Genomic DNA, 22762 nt, shown 5'->3' with positions numbered 1-22762 from the left:
CTGACGACATTCGGGTTCTACAACGAAACGGTTCCCTCCATGAGACCGCGCTTCCTGTTTGAGCCGGCATGGATTCACCAGGCGCCCAGTTTCACGCTCACGTAGTTCTGCGCGCCTCCCGCCTGCTCGTTTCCAGGCAACAGGACAAATGGCGTCGACCTACTACTAGAAGGATTCCTCCGCCGATGATTGCATCAGAAGGCAAAGTAGTACGTGCTACGGAAAGAGCCCTCATTCGCGAATCTGATCTGAACCCCCTGTCTCGTGGATGTTTGACACACATTTAGCTTCTGCTTGGTTGCTGAATGTCTTCAACATTTATACTTTATGTACCCTGAGTGTAAACCTGAATGTTGGGACTTACGTTTGTACGCTTAGCGCATCAGTTGGGAAATCAATGGTGCAAACATAACCGCTGTCGGAAAAAAACAGATAATTTCATACTCACGTCCATTGTAAGGAACGGCAATCGCACTTCGGGTGGAAACACGTATAGTCCCAGGATTAATACATTGAATTTTTAAAATAATGACTCTATACGAAAAGACATTGGAGATCAATATTAAATAACCTTTTATTATACACCGAAATTTAATGTTCTATATATTCTAGTGATTTTTTCATAACTGGGGGAAAGTGTGAATCAAATAATTTTATATTAGAAACAAAACACATTCTTTGAATTTAGAAATGAAAGCACAAGGCGGCTGCTTTATTTCTGTGGGGAGTTTATATCAACCCATCATAGCATGTATATGAATTAAAATTCACAATGTGACATTGTGGGTTCTTCAGTGACACGAAACTTGATTTGTTTAAAGTGGAGAGGCTGTCAAACATCCAAAAGTGTACCAACGTGATATAAATTAAACTAAATGCCACATTTTGTTATACTACTGGCCACAAGATGGCAAAGTAGTTTCATAGCTGCAATATTTATTCAGATTATCAGATATCCCAGTTGCACTGGGGTATAATGGAATTGTAAAAGCCACATATTAATTCTGGGTTGTACTTCCATCCCCACACTTGATGGGTGTTCCAGCTTAATTACACGAGTGTCTGATGCTCACACCCCGGGCCCGGTTTTTCAAAAGGTTTAATCCGGATAAAATTGATCCGGATTTAGCAATCCTTTTTTTTGCGATCCGTGATCTTGTAATCCATTTTACTTTTGAGCCAGTTTTTCAAAGCAACATTGGATTGGATCAATCTGATCCGGATAGGAACTTTTCAGGATCACCAAATCTGGATAACCAGTGCTCAAACAGGATAGGAAATCACGATGTAGAACTATAGATATGTAAAGAACAACAAGGAGAATAGCCAGTGTGGGGTCAATATAAGTTTATTTTTATTTGAAATGGAAACCCCACCCCATCCTCTTCCAGCAGTCCACTCATCTGAGACCTACAACACAAACACTGTACATTGAGGATATTTATAACAAGTTTAAAATATAGATGTATTGAATAAAAAAAAGACTTAATGTCAAATACTCCACAATAATTTCAGACTTCCTCATCTGATGTGGAGAGACCAGCTTGTCTTAGCGTAGCCTTTAGAAGGCAGATCTCAAGTCTGGTCATGGTTTGCTGCAGTTTGGTCAGAGTCAGTTGTTCCTCTGCCAGACGAAGCTGTGCTTCTGCCCTTTCAGTCTCTTTTTGCAGAAGTGCTTTGTAATCATCATCATCTTTGTTTGATGAAGGGCGCTTCAAGCCTTTACTTTGAGATCCTGTGGCAACTACCACTGGCTCAACCAATGAGGATCCAGCTTCTTCCTCAGGAACAGGCTGAGATTCAATATAAATATGCTCTCTGGATCAGCCTAAGGAGGAACTGACAGATTCTCCTCCTCCTCCTCAATCCAAGGCTCGCCATCCTCTACAACACCTTGAATACCATGGAGAGCTTGCGACTTCTCACCTCCAATGATGTCGAGGACCACATCTGTGTAATCTCCCCTCTAAAAGGGCTTGTTGCCTGTTCCTTAGCAGAATTAAAACTTCCCACTATTGTTCCATAATGGCACCGAACACCCTCTAGTAGTGCATTGGTTTCAGAAGCAGTGAAGTTACAGCTTCTTGAGTCCATGGTTCCGTTGCTTTACTATAGTGAACATTGTTCATCATTTATAGGCCTGGGGTCCAATTGCCACAATTGAACACAAGCCAAAACTAATCAGCTGTAATAGGTGTGTTTAAACAGCCAATTAAACAGCCATATAAATCAGCCTTTCTCAGAGGATTCACAGAGAGACAGTGAAATGGCAGGTGTTGTCCACCGCCACCACCACCACTTTACCAGGCGAGGATACTGTCAAAGGGTGTATGTTGAACGTACCAGGCCACTGGAGCAATACACCACTGAGGAGCTGTATGTCCGGTTTCGCTTTATGAAGGCTGATATAGAGTATGGAAACGTCTCAGGCCAAAACTTCAACACAGAACCTAAAGGAGTCACGGTCTGTCTGTGGAAGACCAGATCCTCATTGCTCTCCGATTTTATGCATGTGGGACTTTCTATCAAGTTGTTGGTGACTATATGGGAGTGGTGAAATCAGCTGTGTGTGATGTGGTGAGAGATTTATCAATCGCACTGGTCAATGAATTTGTTTCTTTTCCAAAGGACAACCAGATTGCCCAGGCCAAGCGCAGCTTTTTGCTTTTGGGGAATATGCCCAATACTATTGGAGCAATCGACTGCACACATGTTCATATACAAGCACATGTGTGTGATGTGTGTGATGCTGACCTCATCATCACCAACTGCGTTGTCAAGTGGCCTGGGTTTGTCCATGATGCACGCATCCTGAGGGAGAGCGCTCAAAATAGAGACCTCCAAACCAACCGACTGGATGACATAATATTAGGAGGCACTACCTACCCACTCCTAGCATGGCTGATGACTCCTTTTCTAACAGCAAATACACCGGCGCAGGCATGCTTCAACACTGCTCATTGCAGAGCAAAATGTGTAATTGAGCATTTAAATGGAGTTCTTAAGAGGCGCTTTGCATGACTTAACTACCTGAGAGCGGAACCACAGAAAGCATGCAACATAACCCTTGCCTGTATTGTCCTGCACAACATCGCTACTAAGCGCAATGTCCCTCTCTGTGCAGACAATGATGCACCTGAGCCCCTTGGAGACCCTGACCAACCCTGAGCAAACAGGACGTGCAACAAGGGACACAATAATTAGACATTATTGATTTGGATTTGTTTTGGATTTCAAAAATCAGTGATTGCCATTATTAGCATTTTTTGGTTATTCTGTAATCATTGCATGCATCACTAATAAATATTCTAAAAACCATAATATTTTCGATTGTAATGAGTATATATATGAATATATTGATCCGGATCAAAATCAAGTTTGGATTACGTGATCTAATCCAATTATGTAATCCGTTTTTTCTTTTGAAAAAAACATTTTCAAGATTTGATCCAATCCGTTATCCAAAATCCTAGTGGATTACTTTTGAAAAAACGATTTTCTGGATTTCCTTTATTGCAGTGCCCTCTTTAAGGGTGATAATTCTTCATAAAATGGTATAAGAATGGTTTGACAAATTTGAGATGTTCACTTGTCTTCCAAATCCTCCAGATCTCTCTCCAGTGTCTTTGGAACATGCTAGAAAGCAAGTCAGATCCACCAATTTGCAATGGACTTAAAGGATCTGCTACTGACATCTTGGTGCCAGATACCACCGAACACTTTCAGAGTTTCAGTGGAGTTCAAGTCTCAGTTACAGTTGTTTTGGTGCGAAAAGGACATGTTTTTATGTACTTCTGAAGCAGAAAGGACTAAATTAAATGAAATCTATGCTCACACCAATTCATTTTTAATTTCCCAATATTTTCCGTACTTCATAATTTCAGAAACAATTATTTCAATAATCAAAACATCATTACCACAGCAGTTGATAATTTGTTCATGACAGCTCATTGCTCATGATGGATTAAATGCAGAGGACACACTTGATGGTGCATTAGTTCAGACAACAGTCTAAATAAATATTCAGGGTGGATGTGTTGTGAGTAGAGGTGTGAACCTTCACTGTGTGACAACCCACGATGTCACACGATTTGATTTGATTACGATTATCAAAGACTACAAGAGTTAAGGTCTTGTACCCCTGTGTGGACGCTTTGATTTGCTACAATGAGCAGAAAAACTGTTGCTGTTCAGTTCACGATCAACAGTCGTATATACTGGTAGTTCCCCTTTAAATGCACACAGCACTATCCTCTGGGCGGAGTTAGTGATCTGCCCGGGTCCTGCTGCAAATCCACTCTCCACCAAGCAGAGGAACCGAGCAGACTGGTCCAAGCCTTTATTAGTTAATTTTGTATCACATAAAAGCAGTAGTGTTTGGTACATTTAATGTTCTCGTCTCATGTAGGAGCGGTTACAGACCACAAACGCTAGAAAAATGGCTGTTTTAGATGTCTGTGGTGTCAGGTGAGCACCGACTGAACACAGACCGTTTTTTGCTCATTGAAGACAATCTAAAGCTGCTTTCAGACCGAACGTGGAAGGGTAAGGGAGGACAGATGCCAAAGGGTTCAAAGAAAATGACAGTTTATTTGGAGGTTGCATAAAAAGTGAAATAAGCCACCACGCCATGCGCTGGATTGTCCCTGGTCTCTGGCTCAGGGCACCTCTGGCTCCTTGTAGCCGGCCAGTCTAGTCCCATGGCCGCTGCTCACACAGGTCCTCTGCCTTGCCTTTTTGGCCAAGAGCCTCCTGATAGGTCTCAGCTTACTGAGTGTTTGTGTCACGGGGAGACCCAAACACTCCATACACGACATTTATGATTAGCCGTTTAACAGCACACACCTAGCCAAACGGTGTTGGACGATGACTCTGTAGACCTTCGGATCAGGCAGGCTTATATAGGTAGATGATATGCCTGATGCTCATACCCAGAGTGATGATCAGGAGGCAGGCGAACCAGACCCTCCAATCGTAGAACTCGGATGTGGCCGTGATTGTGATGTTTTTGCAGCACCGGCTGAAGTCAGACAAAAAATAATTTGGATTTTGTTTTGTGATTCCCTAAGCTTATGTTGTTTCACTGTAAGTAAAAAATATTGGATCTTTTTCTCAAGGTGAGATGGTTTTGTATCTTAAAATGTATTTTTATTTACAAAGTTAGAAGCCATATTGTCAGGCCATGGAGGAAGGAGCAGGCACCAGAGCACAACATTAGTAAACATGGGGTTAATAAACCGAAATGAAACCTGGCACAGTGGCTGGTAAAACAGGACACACAGGAAAGCCAAAAAGCATATTTAAGCCTTCAATGTAAACCTGAAAAAAATGGCATCATGGCAACAAAGAGGAAAAGTAAGAAGAGAACAATTTCTGAAACTGAAATAGATGTGCTTATGAGTGAAGTGGAAAGAGGAAAAAATGAACACCCGCCACTGTCGTTCCCTGTCGTGGGGGAAAAAGCTCAAACTGTACGAATAAATCGCAATCAAAAATACTGAAAAAGAAAAAAAAGAAAAAGCTCATAATTCATGTTCGTCCACTCTATGGGCCTATACATTACACAAGCAACCACATCAGTAGTGATGCTAAAAAAACTGCTTTGGCCATTTGGTGCGCAAAAAAAAAAATCCACAACACTCACTGTGCCACCAGCCTTGTACTTCAGTTCTGTGTTCACACATGCGCAGTGAGGACGAAGTTTGATTTTCTTACAACGGACTGATTGCCAGTCGTGACCTGGTTTAGATGGGTGAATCGGTGTTCATACATTGTGTACACTATATGATGCACAATGTACAATCAAGCTACAATCAATGTATGTGTATGCCAAGTTTAAGAGGTGACATGATCCAAGATATAAAGGTTCTAAAAGGTCTAGATAGTGTTCATCTAAAAACTTAGAATATATGTTCAAATAAAAAAAAAAAAACAGTGACCACTATTCAACATGTGGTGGGGAAGACTTACGTGTGGATCTGAGAAAAAGCTTAGAGTATCCAGGTTTCACTGAGACAATAGCCAAGCGGCTGCCATGGATTCCTTCAAATCCATTTATAGGTAATATGTAATATGTGATGAAATATGCCAGATCCATAGGTCTTATGTCCTCCCTGCAACCCCAGCTGATAACCTTCTAGGTTCTTGCTCCTGGAAACCACAGTCTTTAGTCTTTAAATAAAACCCATTTCAAAAGTTTACTTTGATAAATGTGAGACATATCACAGAATGATAACCAATCTAATACATCTGATTCAATGATGTTTAATGGTGAAAAGATGTATTACATTTCCATTTCTATTTTTACACATGCATTTAGTTTTTCTAACTTACGGCAAATACAAAACTATATAGACCTCTTCTTGAAACAAAAAGGTATGCCTGCTTGATCCCTTTGGATGGTGCTCACTTCTTGGGCATGCGGTCATGGCAGGCACATGTCATGGCAGCCACAAAGACGACAAACTCACTGAAGTCTACCTCTGCATCTCCATTGTAGTCCAGGGCCTTCATCATCTTATCCACCTCATCTGGGTTCTTAGCACCCTGTAGCAAGAGAGACAGCTGATTTGGCTGTTTTCAGTTTCACAGCATTTTCACTACCGTGAGCCATTCTTACTCAGTTTAACCAAAAAACGCAGATCCAGTTCTTTAAAACCCTAAAATAATAACTTGGAGAAATTCATGTTCAGCAAGGTTAATAGTTGGAGACCAAATGTTTCAGAAAGTAGCCACAATAATTGCAAAACCCAGAGTTTCAAAGCTCTGCTGAATTGGCTGTGATCTTACCTTCATGAAAGAAGGCAACTCTGCTTCCATCATTGTCTTCAATTCACCTTTGTTCAGGGTGCACTTGTTGCCTTCCACAGTTGCATACTTGTCAAACGTCTGCATAAGGATGGCCATTGCTGTTTCCAGATGGGACATGATTCTGGATTTAGTTGTTCAGCTTCACAAACCGGTGACCAACAGGATACACAAAATGTACCTTATGATCCTGCAATGCTTATATATGCTAAGAAAAGTTATGTGAGTCATAGCTTGAAAGTATTTGTGTTCTGGGCGTTTGCTGGGTAAATAGAACTCTCCCCACCGCTTGCAAAATCTTGCAAGGTGAATGTTTCCATTTGAGTTCATTTATTTGTAGTATTTGTTTTCTGTTGAACGCATAGTATGTGATGATTGTCTTCTACCCGCACATTTCCTGTAAACTCTGATCAAGCATTCTCAAAATTACGATATTCAAGATTACGTCACACTGTACAGAATACTAATGTAATGTAATAATCTAAATCTGGTTACATATCTAACTTAAATTACTGCTGATACAGTGATGGGTGTATCTGTTTATTTTATGAAGTAATGAAGAGTGACTCTTAGAATCACTTATCTCTACTGTTGCCTTCACTACGGCCAATGCTTTGCCAAATTACCATGTTTGATTCGTTTAAAAAGATTTATAAGGATTTCTAAGCATTTTCTTTGTACTGAGTTTCATGTAAATCTGCATGATTTAATATAAACACTTTTTCCATGATCTTGAAAATTCTACTATTCACTATTTCCAGGATTTTTCATTTCCATGAGAAAAAACAAGCAAAGGGGTCAAGCATGTTGCTTACTTTACTTATTATGAAATGGTTATGGTTTAAACATGAGCTATGGAGAAATGGGTTTACGGCTACTGTTTCCTCTCTGTGGTGGCTACTTCTCGAGTTTGCTTAGACTCAGTAGTTTATTCATTAGAATTCTATGTGCTAATAATCTTTCTCCATGTTTGCTTCAATAGTGGAGGTGTACATTAAATGGGATTTTATGAGCAAGGAACCTGGAGGAAAACAGAAAGAGGGAAGATGGGAACAGGTTTAAAAGGTCCATAATTTAGTAATATCCATGTATTTTGATAACTAGTAAAAAGTTTATTGTACTTGATATGACATTAGCAAACACTCCCTGCGTTTTCTATTTAGACATGAAAATAGAAACCTCTGTCTCATTGTCATTCTTTGTTTCTGTATCATTCTTTTTTTTTGCAGCCGGTGTACCCTATGTACAATTACAGTAAACAATGGATCTTGGGGAAACAAAAATGTATGCACAATTCATATAGTAAAATTCAGTCAACATTCATTCACTGAAAGTAAGATTCATACACAGGTACATGGCACTGCAAAAAAGGAGACATAAACATGAAACTGTGTGTAATTATTACTGTGATGTGGAACCAATTTGACATGCTATTTTCATATGAAAACTGCATGTTTACTGTATTCCTCTGGCGATGGTACTGTAACAATCATTATTAAAATTGTAATAATCAGTAATCTTATCAAATTTAATGTGTTCTCAAGTTTTTTCATAAACCTTACTTACTTTCCATTGCCGCTTAGTCCTACTCAGTCCTATTCACCTATTATGCATTCCTTTGGGTGACAGAAGAAAACCAAAGAACCCATGTAAACTCTGCACACACAAGGTCTTCACCACCCACAACCTTTAAGGCCACTTTGGTAACTGTCATGCTCGGGTTGCAAAAGATCTGATGTACAAATTTAGGTTTTCAGTCCCGCACCTTTCATGTCTTTAATACAACATTGTTACTTTTTTGTTAGTTTTACTTATTGTTGTAAATGTACCATTACAATTATTTTCATTATAGCTTTGGGCGAAAAGCTTGCACAAGAATTGAACACTGATGTAAGTTTAATGAATGCAGAAAACAACTTTGTTGCAGTAGGATGATATGGTTAATGCACTGTCACAGTTGCCCCTAGTTTTCCGTGCCAGCAGGGAGTGCATGGCCACTCCCGGCCTCAGTAACCCGCAAGTGACCGCACCGTAGGTCGGCAGAGTGCACAAAATGCTGGTGGCCATCTTTGCTAACTGCAAACTCATTGCCAATTCCTAATGCTCTGCTGTAAGCCTTTCCTCAGGCTCCTCAGGAAGTAGAGATGCTGCTGGGCTTTCTTGGCTGAGAGGTTCTCCTCTAGAAACACAGAGGAACTTTGTGTTTTTGACAATCTCCACACAAGATCAGTCAATGTTCAGTGGAGAGTGGTCCTTCCATTGTCTCTTTCCTTTTGTCCATGTTCAGAAAAAATGACTTTACACCATTCTATTGTTGCACCTCATCTCTGTATGCTGACTCATGATGATTGCTGATGAGATTTACATTTACAGAATTTATCAGACGCCCTTATCTAGAGCAACTTACAATTAGTAGTTACAAGGACAGTCCACCTGGAGCAACTTAGGGTTAAATGTTTTGCTCAGGGACACAATGGTAGTAAGTGAGATTTGAACTTGAGTCTTCTGGTTCATAGGCGAGTGTGTTACCCACTAGGCTACTACCACCTGATATCCACCATGGTTGTGTCATCAGCGAACTTGATGATGTGGTTGGAGCTGTGCATCGCTGCACAGTCATGGGTCAGCAGTCCATCATTGGACTGAGCACACAGCCTTGAGGAGCCCCAGTGCTCTGTGTGGTGGTGCTGGAGATGCTGTTCTCGATCTGGACAGACTGAGGTCTCTCAGTCAGGAAGTCCCAGATACAGTTGCAGCAGGGTCTTCATATATTTCATGACCAGCCTCTCAAAGGACTTCGTCATGAAGGGTGTAAGTACAACAGGATGGTAGTCATTAAGACACGACACTGAAGACTTCTTAGGCATGTACATGATCGTGGTGTCCTTGAGACATGTAGGAACAATGTTCAATCAAGTCATTCAGTGCATCTGGTGGGAGGGGACACTGTCAGAGACAGAGGTTTTAGTCCTGTAGTTTGTGTGGTATATGCCCTGCAACATATACCATGTGTCTCTGCTGTCCTGGAAGTGGATTTTCTGCATGTGTGCACGATTGAGACAGTTTGGCACTCACAGTTCTTAGGGTCACCTTGTCACCCTTTCTGAAAGTCTTTGAGTGGTTCACGTACCTTTGCCGTCATCCACAAATTCATGTTTAGCAGTTGTCAGGAACCAGGATTTATCGGCTGGTCTCTTCACTGGAGTCTGCCGGAAGTCTGTGCACTTGATTCTGTGTCTCGGAGGAAACAAGCAGAAGCAGCAGACTGTGACATTGTACAACTGATACTGGAATATGTGGTTATAGTGGTATATTTGTGCAACAGTCGCCTGGTACCATAACTAGGACAGTCTAACTAAGGTGAATTTAACACTGTGCTTAACAGGGTGACTGTGTGATTGTCACGTCGGCGAGCTGACGGGGGAAGGAAGCACAGAGGCAGAACATAATGGGAACAAGGATTTATTAAACAGAAACCAAAACGGCTCGATGGCCAAAAACAGGGGAAACAAGGGGAGAACTTAAACTAGCCTGCAGGCGTGTGCCGATTGCCAGAACTCAAATCTCAACACAACAGTTGCAGGGTTCACGAAGAATGTCAGCTGATGCAGCTGCCGCTGATGGGCCTTTTAAACTGCAGTCCTGATTGGACACAGGCGAGTCCCCAGGTGCCGTCAATCTCGCCAGAGCATACCTCCATGGGATACGTCCCCGGAGCCTCATCAGTACCATCAGAGGAGGAGCGCGTGATGGGCGGAGCCATCCTGGTCCCAACCGCCCACCAATCCACGTTGTCCTTGCTCTCGTGGTTGTCCCTGTCCTCCCACCGCTGGTCAGTGGGTCGTCCACCCTACTGACATCCTGGATCGAGGGCGTGACCCCCGCATCGCAGGGAAGAAACCACTCAACGGGTTTGTGGACGTCATATCCTGGTCCAGGTGCGTCTTGCCACGGATCTCCCCAACCCCACGGGTGACCATCCAGCGCGATTGCCAAAACTCAAAACGCGTTTCTGGGAAGTAATCTCCTCCCATAGCCCTGGCCCCATTTTTACAGTGGGGCAAAAAAGTATTTTGTCAGCCACCAATTGTGCAAGTTTTCCCACTTAAAAAGATGAGAGAGGCCTGTAATTTTCATCATAGGTATCCCTCAACTATGAGAGACAAAATGAGGGGAAAAAATCCAGAAAAACCTCAGATTTTTTAAGAATTTATTTGCAAATTATGGTGGAAAATAAGTATTTGGTCACTAACAAACAAGCAAGATTTCTGACTCTCACAGATCTATAACTTATTTTGTAAAAGGCTCCTCTGTCCTGCACTCATTACCTGTATTAATGGCATCTGTTTGAACTCATTATCAGTATAAAAGACACCTGTCCACAACCTCAAACAGTCACACTCCAAACTCCACTATGGCCAAGACCAAAGAGCTGTGTAAGGACACCAGAAACAAAATTGTAGACCTGCACAAGGCTGGGAAGACAGAATCTGCAATTGGTAAGCAGCTTGGTGTGAAGAAATCAACTGTGGGAGCAATTATTAGAAAATAGAAGACTGTTAATCTACCTTGATCTGGGGCTCCACGCAAGATCTCACCCCATGGGGTCAAAATGATTACCAAGAACGGTGATCAAAATGTCATATGGTCCGATGAAACCAAAACAGAACTTTTTGGTAAAAACTATACTTGTTATGTTTGGAGGAGAAAGAATGCTGAGTTGCATCCAAAGAACACCATACCTACTGTGAAGTATGGGGGTGGAAACATCATGCTTTGGGGGTGTTTTTCTGCAAAGGGACCCGGACGACTGATCCGTGTAAAGGAATGAATGATTGGGTCCAAGTATCTTGAGATTTTGAGTGAAAACCTCATTCCATCAGCAAGAGCATTGAAGATGAAATGTGGCTGGGTCTTTCAGGATGACAATGATCCCAAACACACCGCCCGGGCAACGAAGGAGTGGCTTTGTAAGAGGCATTTAAAGGTTCTGGAGTGGCCTAGCCAGTCTCCAAATCTCAACCCTATAGAAACTCTTTGGAGGGAGTTGAAAGTCCAAAAATACAGAACAATTTTACACCGACCCATAACTTATTTGAAAGATAAGTTATGTCTTTGAAATTTTGTCTTTGTAAAATTATAATTTGTGCGTTCATGCTTAAACAATGATGTTTTTAAAGACATTAAGCTGCATTTAGGCAGTCACACACAGGTTCTGTCCTCTCTGGCTGAGACTGCAGTCAGCACCCAGACTTAAGAACTTAAGAACTCGGGCAGAGGAAAATAATAATAAAAAATAGAAGAACAGTTCTCCCAGATTATTAATAACTAGAAAATAGAATTTTGTGAACAAACGTGTTACAGCTAGCATGCTATTATCAAAAATGCTAATGGGAAGTGGCCACAATTCGTCATATTAAATTTAGTGATGTTTGGAACATGGTGCACTAAAATCTAAAATTATAATAGGACATGGCCACAATGCGGCACGTTAAATTAAGTGACGTTCTTAGGTGGAAGCCTGAAAATGTGACCTCTGTAAATGAAGCTGAAAGAGGTTAAATGTGGTTGAATTGGTAACAGTTGTGAGTTGGTTATATGTGGAGGTTGGAAGGCTGAAAGTGTGACTATTGTTGCTCTGTAAAATGCATGGGCTTCAATGAGAGAACAGAGGGATGAAAAGGAGAAGTGGAGGATGGGGGATGGTTAAATATGGTTGATTTGGTTACATTGATGGAATAGGGGAATAGTCAAGACCACCTAAACCAAGTCCAAGACATTGCAGATTCCGAAGGGTATCAAGACAACACTGCCGAGACAGGAGGGTAACGAGACCAAGAACAAAACCGAAAACAGACTAGGGCTACAATCAACATTGTAATACAAGGTCTGGAGGAAATGTATGGTTATAAATGGATGTTTACAATGAGCCAAAAAAGAAGAAGCAAAAAAGACGAGTTATTGGGGGTATCATGAACAAGGATGTGCGCACCAGCGGCTGATGACAGAGGCATAGGCCCTTGGGCTGGGGATGTGCGTGAGCTAGCTATGGTGAATTAGCCGGCTGTGCTCATGAGTCTGGTGAGACCAGGGACCAACTTCTGAGTAGTCCTAGAGAAAGGCAGCTATCTTTAATCGTGGTCAACGTTTATGGGTGGATTCAGGAGCAGATGCTGTGTCAGAGGAGACGTGAAGCTTGGTCGAGAATGGAAAAGGTGCTCCGCAACATCAGGGTCAAAATAAGGCAGAAGGCTCAGGACAAAGCAGAGGAAACCCTTCAAATTAGGAGAAGCACAGAAAGATTTTTTCCCAAATTAAGTTTACAGTGATGAAGGGAAAAGACTTCCTTCCTTCGAGTACATGGGTTCTTTCAATTATTTCCCCACACTGTGTACTCTCTCCATTTCCCACTCACTGACCTCTCAAATATTTCTGTTTTAGATTGCCAACTGTGCCAAGAATACAATTGTAAATATGGCCTTACGAAAACTAATAATTTATTGTTTCCTAGTTTTAATTTTCCAGGTAAGAGTAAAAGTGAAGAGATGTCTTGGCATATGTATGTGGTGGTCACTTGGCTGCCTGCATATAACAAAGAAACGTTTCTGTCTTTCCTTCAAGTAGACCTTAATAACATGCAAGACGTTTTTTCTGTTTTTACTTAAGAATCAAAGTAATCTTACCCATGGCTTTGGGTGAGCCAAAAGCAAGTTAAATACTGCATTTTTAGAATGTCATTAGAGAATGTCATTGTACTATAAGGGTAAGGATCAAATTGACCCTTTGTACCAGTACCTACTTCACAGCCTACGTTTCTTGGGTATATTCTTGGGTATATTGTTTTCCTTTAGGTAAACCATATTCTAAAGACTTTTTTAGTCTTTAATAATAATTATATATATGTGTGTGTGTGTGTGTGTGTGTGTGTGTGTATATTTTTATACACACACAGACACACCAGGTATATAAACATGTGTATACTTGTATGAATTCAGTTCTTATTCTCTAAGACATTAGAGCAGCTAAATCCACAAACATTTACTGGACGGCGGAAATACACAACACATGTGGCAAGGCATACAGGCTGTCACAATCTACAGGACTACAAACATGTGCCTTTGACGCCTCCCTACTGGATGTGCTGAATTCCTTCTATGCGTGATTATGTTTGTCTGTTCTGTGCGTCTGCATCTGACTGCAAAGAAATTGTGACCCCAGTGATCAGGTGCTAACCATGTCTAACTATGGTGGACGTGAGGAAAACTCTTTGCAGGGTTAACTCACGGAAGACTGTTGGGCCAGATACAATCCATGATATAGTGCTCGAATAATTTACAGACATCTTTATCATCTCACAGAGCACTGTTGTCGTTCCAACGTATCAAGACCACCAACATTGTGTCTGTACCTAAGAGGTCTTAGGTCTTGTTGACTTTACACCAGTCCGTCAGTTGTTGCAACAAGATGAATGTTGACTTCAGAAGAGAACAGAGGGACCGGACCACTCTACTTAACATCAATGGATCATGTGTGGAGTTCTTTAAGAACACAAAGCTCCTTGGTGTTCACCTAGAGGAGAACCTTCCTGGGCTCTCAACACCAGCTCAACAGCCAAGAAAGCCCACAGCGTTTTTACTTCCTGTGAAAGCTGAAGAAAGCCTGTCTCCCAGCATCCATCCTCATTAACTTCTATAAAGGCACTAAATGAGAGCATTCTGATCAGCTGCAGCCCTTTTGGTTTTGGGAACTGCGCACCACATCAAATTGCAGGACCATACAGCGGATACTGAGGACAACTGACAAGATCATCTGTCTCTCTTCCCTCCACAAAGAACATTTATAATACATGAAAGTGAAGTGATTGTCATTGTGAAACACTGCAGCACAGCAGTGTGGTGCACATAACGAAATGTTTCTTCTGCATTTAACCCATCACCCTCGTCTTCTAGTGGGTAGCCATGACATGTGTGGAAATGTGCTTTGCTCAGTGTCACCTTCTGATTACAGGTTCATTTCCTTACCGCTAGGCCACCACTGCCCCTATATGTGTACCATCCTTACCGCTAGGCCACCACTGCCCCTATGTGTGTACCATGTTTGCACTTTATGTCATAAATAACTAAATGTTACATGTTGCATCAGGTTCTAGAGAAATGTTTTTTTAACTATGTACTGTCTAACTATTACATGAAGTCAAGTGCGTAATACGATGGACTTTTTTTGCTCAGATCCAAAATTTTATTTCTTTACGTAGCGCTTCTATCTCTGCTTCTTTTTCTGCTATGATTTTATCAATGAGAATGCGTCTTTGGCACGCTTCATCTTCAATACGTTTGGTCTCCTCTAAGGCCTCTCTACGCTCAGCTCTGTTACGCTCTTCCTTTTCTTATATCTGCTTTTACAGATATTCTAGAAGGTCCTTATTTTTATTGTGTCTTCTCTCAGCATATATCTTGTCCAGTTCTTTGGCTATGTCACTTTCCTTATTTTTTAGGGTCGCCTTTACCTTTTGCTCCATGTCCTCCTTGCCTTCTCTTGTGTTTCGTATAATTTCCCGAGCCTGACACTGAATATTATATTCTCTTGCTTTCTGTTCTGCCAGATGCTCCTCCTCTAATAGCTGTGCCATCTCCTTCTATTTAAGTAGCTCCTTGGATGTTGAAAGGCATTGCGTTTCCATGTTATGGCAGTTTTCCTCATTTATATTTGGTTCTAAACTTTTGTGAAGGATGTATTGCCTATATTTTTCTGGGTCCTTTGGAACCTTTGTAGGAGATGTCATAATTTCGCTCAAGGTTTTTCTTAACTCATTAAGCTCTGTCATTTTTACAGTTTTATAGTGTTCAATACAATCACTTCGGATGCGGCCATCTTCTATTAGACGCTTGGCTTCTTCTGAAGCCTCTAGACGAAGGACTCTTTCAAGTTCTTTTTTTTCAGCAATCTGCTTCTAACAATGTTCTTGTGTAGCTATTTGTGCTTTGAGTCTCTCGTCTCTCAGGAGTTTCTCCAATTTTGAATAAACATCACAGTCTTTCTGTGCCCTTATGGCTGCCACCTTCATCTTCCTCTCAATCTGTTCTTTTTCATTTGTATGGCAATATATATAATTGTAAGTCATTATGTCAATATTGTATTCTCTGGCCTATTCAGCCAGGTGTTATTCTTCCTGTTTCAGAACTGCATCCTCATACTCGTCTTACAGCTTTTACAAGCCCATTGAAGCTATTAAGGCCTGTAAATTTGAAACAAGATTTGTTAATTTCTGTATCTCTGGTTCCCTTTCTAAATTCTTACATGTTCCTTCATGTTTTTATTTTTTTTTTAAATCACTAAAAGCAAAATATTTTATCATTTCATAATGCTTACGAGATAACATAGATGTCTCATTATATGGTTCCATTGTATAAAATTAGGAAAATAGTGAATATCGAATAATATTGGTCTTAAATATTCTCTGTTTGTAAGCATTATGAAAAAGACCAGAAAAAAAGATATTTCAAACTAAGATTATATTAAAAGAATTAATTAACAAATAGTAAAACAGTTTCATCAGTTAAAATCTGGTCTGCATATATCCATTCTTCCAGGTCCCACCATATATATATATATGTGTGTGTGTGTGTATATATATATGTACATGTGTGTGTGTGTATTGTAAAAACTGTGAGAGAACCGAGCAAAAAACTCTCTACACACAAAAGCACTGTATTCACTGTGTGTGTGTGTGTGTGTGTGTGTGTGTGTATATATATATATATATATATATATATATATTTATGTGTGTGTGTGTATTGTAAATTCACATATTGTATGTCTGGGGAAGACAAAGAGAGTAGGCGGTCCCGACGGCTGACACCTCACACATTTGGCTCGGGGGAGGGCCGGCAACTGTTGCAATGCCGCTCGACAAAGGACATGCAAAAACAGAGGTGTTGAATCTCCATGCACAACAAAGGCACAGAAATGTCATGGCTCCGCAACGTCCCATCTTACAGTATAAAACATTTAAAAAACTATTTTTAACTCAAGTAGGTGTTCAGGGGAAGTGTGCAGGGGGCACATGGTCATCGGCATAATGTACCCCTCAACAGCATATATGTCCATCACACAATCAAACAGTTTCATAAAGTTAGGTTATTTTACTTACCTGTTCAACAAGCTTCAGTGGGGACAGCAGCTATCAGAAAGAGGGAAAAACATTTCTAATAAAATAGCTCCCACAGGTCCTGGCGGCGCCTTCTCTCAGTGATTTGCTGTTCGTGTCGCTATAAATCCAAGGATGTCACGTGATCACGCTCACTGGGAGCGCTGTGGAAACGAGGTGATGCGACTCCTTTAAAAGGGCAAAATGGCCGCTTTCTATCACTGAGCGTCTCACAGGAGCTTACTCACCTGTGACAGCGTTTACATGAAGTGGCTGCCGGTTGCCAGGCACACGGAGCTGTGGCTGCGGCTGCGGCACAAGGTTGGCCTCTGCCGACCTTTCTTCCAGAGCTCAGCTTGTCTCTCCCGAAGCACTGGAGTGGCACAGAGGGAAGCGGCAAAGCTTTATTAACCACTCTCGCTCTCATCTTCGAGTTACAGCCCAGCCACTACCCCTCTTCACAAACCCAAATCGCCCTCCCTCTCTCTCTGGTGACCAGACCAGCTGCGGAATGGGCAGCGGCGCGGCTTTCCTCACTCAACTCAGCGCCACTGTCCTACACAGCCTTCGTGGCAAAGCTAAAATCCACCTTCTGCCACCCAGATGGCATGGAGGATGTCTCCTCTCATCTGTAACACCTGAGCCAAAGAAGCAGCAGTCTCTATATTCCCGCTGTAGTTTGATGTAGTACAGTCTATTGTAAAGGAAACAGACATTGGATAGCAGAACGGATGGGAGAGCTGGACGGCTACGATTAGCCCTTAGCCTAGCATGGATCCCAAGCCCATTTCCCGCACTTCCGGTTTCTTCCTGGACCCACTGCAATTCGCCTATCGTCCGCACCGCTCCACGGATGATGCCATCGCCACCACCCTGCATCTGACCCTCACCCACCTGGACAATAAGGATATATATGCACGAGTGCTGTTCATAGACTTCAGTTCAGACACCATCATCAACTGCATCCCTCTGCAACTGGATCTCGGATTTCCTGACTGAGAGACCTTAGTCTGTTTGCATTGGGAACAGCATGTCCATCTCCAGCACCACCACACTGAGCACTGGTGCTCCTCAGGGCTGTGTGCTCAGTCCAATGTTATTCATCCTGTTGACCCACAACTAAAATTCCTTCAGTTTCTTCTTCAATGGCCTCCTTTAGTTGGTCCAAGGACTGAGGACGATGTTTGAAAAACTTGGCCTTGAGGCACCCCGACAGAAAAAGGACACAGGTACTTAAATCAACCGACCGCAGTGGCTACGAAACTGCCTCACAGTTTAGACCCAGGAACATCTCCTGCAAAATTTCACCTGGACCACGTGCTGTATGGGCCATAGCTCCATCCTGTTGGAACCAGAAGTCCTCTGGGTTGTGTTCTTCTCCATACTCTTCAAGATTTGGCCACAGAAACGTCTCACCAACGTCTCACAGAATTGTTTGGAACAGTAACTGTGACTCCACCCTCTTCAAAGAATTAAGGCCCAATGACACCAATGATATTGATGACACAGCACACCAAATGGTCACTTTTGGGCTGTGAAGAGGTCGCTCATGGAGTTCTCAAGGGTTTTCAATGGCGTTTGTTTGTTCACTGTACCAGAAAGGTGGAAATGGCCTTCATCACTACTGTGCCAGTAGGGGGCAGAGTTGCAAGGATCCCATTACAGCAATCCATATGTCTTCAGCAGTCTGCTAGACAATTCCTAGACAATCATAATTTTGTATGGGTGTAAAATTTGCAAATCCAAAGAGCTGCGGCATGTTTCCGTGCTGAACGTGCTGGAGATGGCTCAATCAAATCCCTCACTGCAGCAATGTTTTCGGGTGTTCTCACATTTTTGGGATGTCCAGGTGGTTTTGTTTTCAGTGCAGATCATGTTGTGTCATTACAGGTAAAATACATTATATAAACAGAGCATTACACACAATTAACTTGAGAAAACAATGAAGTTGTGATATTGCACACAAAGTTTAAAGCTCTGGGATAATCCACTTAGCCATATAACTGTTGTTTCTTCCTACACGCACTCACTTTCTGGTCCCGTGACAAGAACGTTGAATTTCACATACGGAAAAAAATTCATAGGCATGTGGCAATAATAATCTTGGAAGAATAACGCTGACAGTTCTTTGTAGCCGGTTTCTGTCCTGCTTGGTGGAAAGGAACCAGTAGATGATGGAGAATGATATTACACTCTGTATGAAGGAGTAGCAAAAGGACTTTAAAATGTCTTTTCTGACTCCAAAGGACTTGGGATTTCTAAGGAGGTATTGCCACTGATGACACTTTCTGAGGATCTCCCCTGTGTTCGACGAGAACTTCAGTAGGTGGTCAAAGATGGTGCCCATTTATTTATACTCCTCGACTAGCTCTATTGGTTTCACGTAGATGGGGGTGGTAGCTGCTGCAGCCAGGCCCTTCTGTTTGTTGGTGAAGGTCACCACCATCTCTTTGGTTTTGACGTTCAGTTTCAGACGTAAAGTCCACAGCAGGGACAGGAGAACTGTGTCATCAGCATACTTTGCCAGGTGAAAGTTGGGCTGTCTGGCCCTGCAGTCGTCTGTGTATAAGATTAAGAGCAGGGAAGACAGCAGCCTTGGGGTGATCCAGTCGAGGTGTTACGGAGGTCAGAGAAAGTGAACTCTCTGTGGTCTGTTGGTCCGAAAGTCCAATATCCATGAAAGCTGGGGAGAAGTCAGAAAACAGGAGTCTTACTAAGGAGTTGGACTGCTCCAGATGCTTGTGTATGGTGTCTATGATGATTTTGCATCATCAAAACCTCTGTCTGAGCGATATGCAAATTGAAGTCGGTCCATCTGTGAGTTGGTGGTTCTGATTATGTAGTTTTTGTACGACCCTCTTCATGGCTTTCATCACAAGAGAGGTAAGAGTCAACAGGCCGATGGTCATTCAGGGCTTTGATTTTGCTTTTTTTGGGAATGGGCAGGACTGTGGACTGCTTCTAGGGTTGGGGAACTGTGCCGCAGTCCATGGAGTTCTGGATCAAGGTCTGAAATATGCCACACCTAGTTGAAGGGCACCGTGTTGCAGAACTCGGCCACAGATGTGGTCTGGGCCGGGTGAGCTTCTCTCTCTAGTGTTCTTGAGGGCTCTCACCTCATCCAGTGTGGTGAAGACGATTGAAGAGTTGGTTTGAGTGAGGATCTTAAACTCTGGAGTTGGATGGTGTTATCTGACTCGAACCTGTTGTAAAATGAGTTATCAGGCTGGGATGTGGTGCTGCTGCCCTCCACATGGATGTTTCTGTGGCTGGAGGCTACTGTGTTTGTGGAGGCCGTGGTTTTCAGTCCCTGCCAGGCAGAGCAGAGTTTCCCCTCAGAAAAATTCTTCTCCACTTTGTTTTCGTATTTTAGTTTTGCTGTTTTAATTGCAAGCTTGACTTCTCTGTGAGCTGTGGATTTCCACAGGTATCAGGTATCACAAACCAGACCCAGCTGTTTAGATGAGATCAATCCAAAATTCCTATTGGATTGTCACAGATTTTGTTATAGGTTAATCAGGAGAATCTGATGCAATGATCATTGTGGTAGATTTTGAAAATGTAATTAAAGGTCCCATGACATGCTTTTATATAGGTTTTAGTGGTCCCCTAATACTGTATACTCTCTTTCCGAAACTCCTTAATGCTGAATTACATCCACTTTGAGCCATTTGCGGAAATGACATTATCAACACCATTCATCAACCACAATGTTTGGCACAGACAGGAAGTCGTTTTTCCAGAAACAATTCAATTAACACACTGTTTTTGTGTGATGGAATTAAAAAAATACTTTTGTGCTCATTTTTACTGTATGTCCAACCACCGAGCAACTGTAATGCTTTGTAAGTTTGCAAGCCACGGTGGTCGGTGGTTCTAATTTTTTAGAGCAAGGGTACTTTCTCTTCGTGGGCAAAGCGTGAGAATAGGAGGTAACCTTTCCCCTTATGACAACATAAGGGGCCCAATTACAGATCCGACTGTATGAGCTGCCGCTCTGTGAACAGTGATGGCACTCTTTACACCTATCGCCATTTCTGCAGGACAATAGACAATAGACAGACTTGGGAAACTCATATTAAATAACAAAGTGGAATTTTCATGTCATGGGACCTTTAACTTCTTTCCAGTGCTAATACGATGCTCTGCCAGTCGGGATGCGAGAGAGTGGAGCAGTGACTCTGATGTGGCAGATGAGGGTGCTGCACAACTCAGTTCCCCAACCAGAGATGCAGCTCTCTCACCTGAATGGACCACACTGAGGAGGATGAAATATGAGTCTGTGAGTTTTTGCTGCAAGGATTCATCATCACAACACTATTTTTAACACAAGGTCCAGTGGTAACTTCTCTCCCTCTTTTTTGAGAAATGTCCATAACTAAAATAAATGTTCCTGTTCTGTTTTAACAATTAAAGATTCTAGAGGGCTGAGTGTCCAACACCACAAGTTCATGTAAGTTAATGTGGGTCAGAGAACAAAACTAACTTGTGACTAGATGAAATAGTGGATGATCCTGGAAGTCATCATTGTGATATATAATTTCCTTTGATGTGTATTATTGATTGTGCATGTAAAGCACAGTTTGAACCTATGCTTGCTGATTTGCTTTATTTTAGAACTTTCCAGACATTACACAGAGGCACATTCAATTCAAATATTTTACAAGACATGATAATTCTCAATTCTGTTTTTTACTATGCAAATAATGAAAAGATTGCTAAAACAGTGTTGATGTGTACAGGAAATTTGCTGTTGGACAGTACCTTCTTATATGCCACTGTGCCAACAGGATTGGCTCTGCTCATGTGGTATGACCCCTTGCAGAAATTCATGCATGCTCCATGCATCTTTTTCAAGCTTAGAATGAATGAAATGTGTTCAGCAATAGTGATTGAGACCAGAGCGAGCCTTCAAATGACCTTTAAATTCAGTTTGATCGCTATAGCTCTCTGCTGTTTTTCGTGTAGCATATAGCAGTGAGTCTGCCAGAGACCCTTCCCATCTGTGAGTGTCTGGTTGTTGTGACTGCTCTGACAGCTCTGTGATTGAGTAATGGAAAGTTTTGGAAAGAGTGACAATCAACAGCTCCAATTCAACATTATTAATATGAATGGCTTGCCAGCTTCTCAGCCAGGTAGAGAGGGGAAAGGAACAACAAAAACATTTTTTTCTTATATAGGCCATAATCATATACTGTATGTCTTATTGGCTTTGACAGGCCTTACAGTTTACCCACAAGGAACAACTCCACCAAAAAAAAAATATAGGAAAGAGAAGAAACTTAGGGACCCCCTTCCAGTGTAGAGTGAGCCTGCAATTGTGTCAGTGCAGGGTTGGTAATGACTTGTCCAAGAAAAAATTAGTCCAACAATGTAGTGATAGGAAAGTCCAAAGTGCAGTATGGAGCATCTGTCCATTTTTGGAGGTTTTGTCCATTTGAAGATCCTCAAGCTGTAGCCGTTACGGTGGTGGTGGTGACTCTTTGATACATTTCATGCTGTGTCATCTTGTCAGAAGCTCATTGCCAGGCACCAGGATCCCTCTGGTGGACTCATCATTGGACTCTAGAAGTGTTCTGGGCCCTTGATTCATTGCCTGGCAGACAATATGAAATATGTGGTTATGATGGTACAGAAGTGTAATAGTGGCCCAGTACCAGATGTAATTGTAAATCTTGTCAATGATCTATTGTTTGCAGAAAATGAAATCATCAAATGAAAACTTTACCACTGGCCAGGCAATCAAAGGTCAGAGGGTGAAAATGGCTCTTTAACGAACATGACAGTATAAGTGCCATTTGGTGCCCT

At 41.9% G+C, this 22762-nt stretch overlaps 1 protein-coding gene across 1 annotated transcript; it reads right to left on the bottom strand.

Annotated features, from left to right (window-relative positions):
* Positions 1–6248: 6248 nt before the first annotated feature.
* Positions 6249–6967, bottom strand: LOC114795956 (protein S100-P-like). Its single transcript, XM_028989719.1, has 2 exons — positions 6790–6967; positions 6249–6546 (listed from the first exon to the last, which is right to left on the bottom strand). The coding sequence occupies exons 1-2, from the start codon at positions 6925–6927 to the stop codon at positions 6406–6408; spliced, it is 279 nt and encodes a 92-aa protein (XP_028845552.1). The 5' UTR covers positions 6928–6967; the 3' UTR covers positions 6249–6405.
* Between the last annotated feature and the right edge of the window lie 15795 nt (positions 6968–22762).

Source organism: Denticeps clupeoides, chromosome 1, assembly GCF_900700375.1.
Source record: "Denticeps clupeoides chromosome 1, fDenClu1.1, whole genome shotgun sequence".
Taxonomy (NCBI): domain Eukaryota; kingdom Metazoa; phylum Chordata; class Actinopteri; order Clupeiformes; family Denticipitidae; genus Denticeps; species Denticeps clupeoides.
Note: the sequence above shows the minus strand (reverse complement) of the source record. Positions and strands in the feature narration are given on the sequence as shown.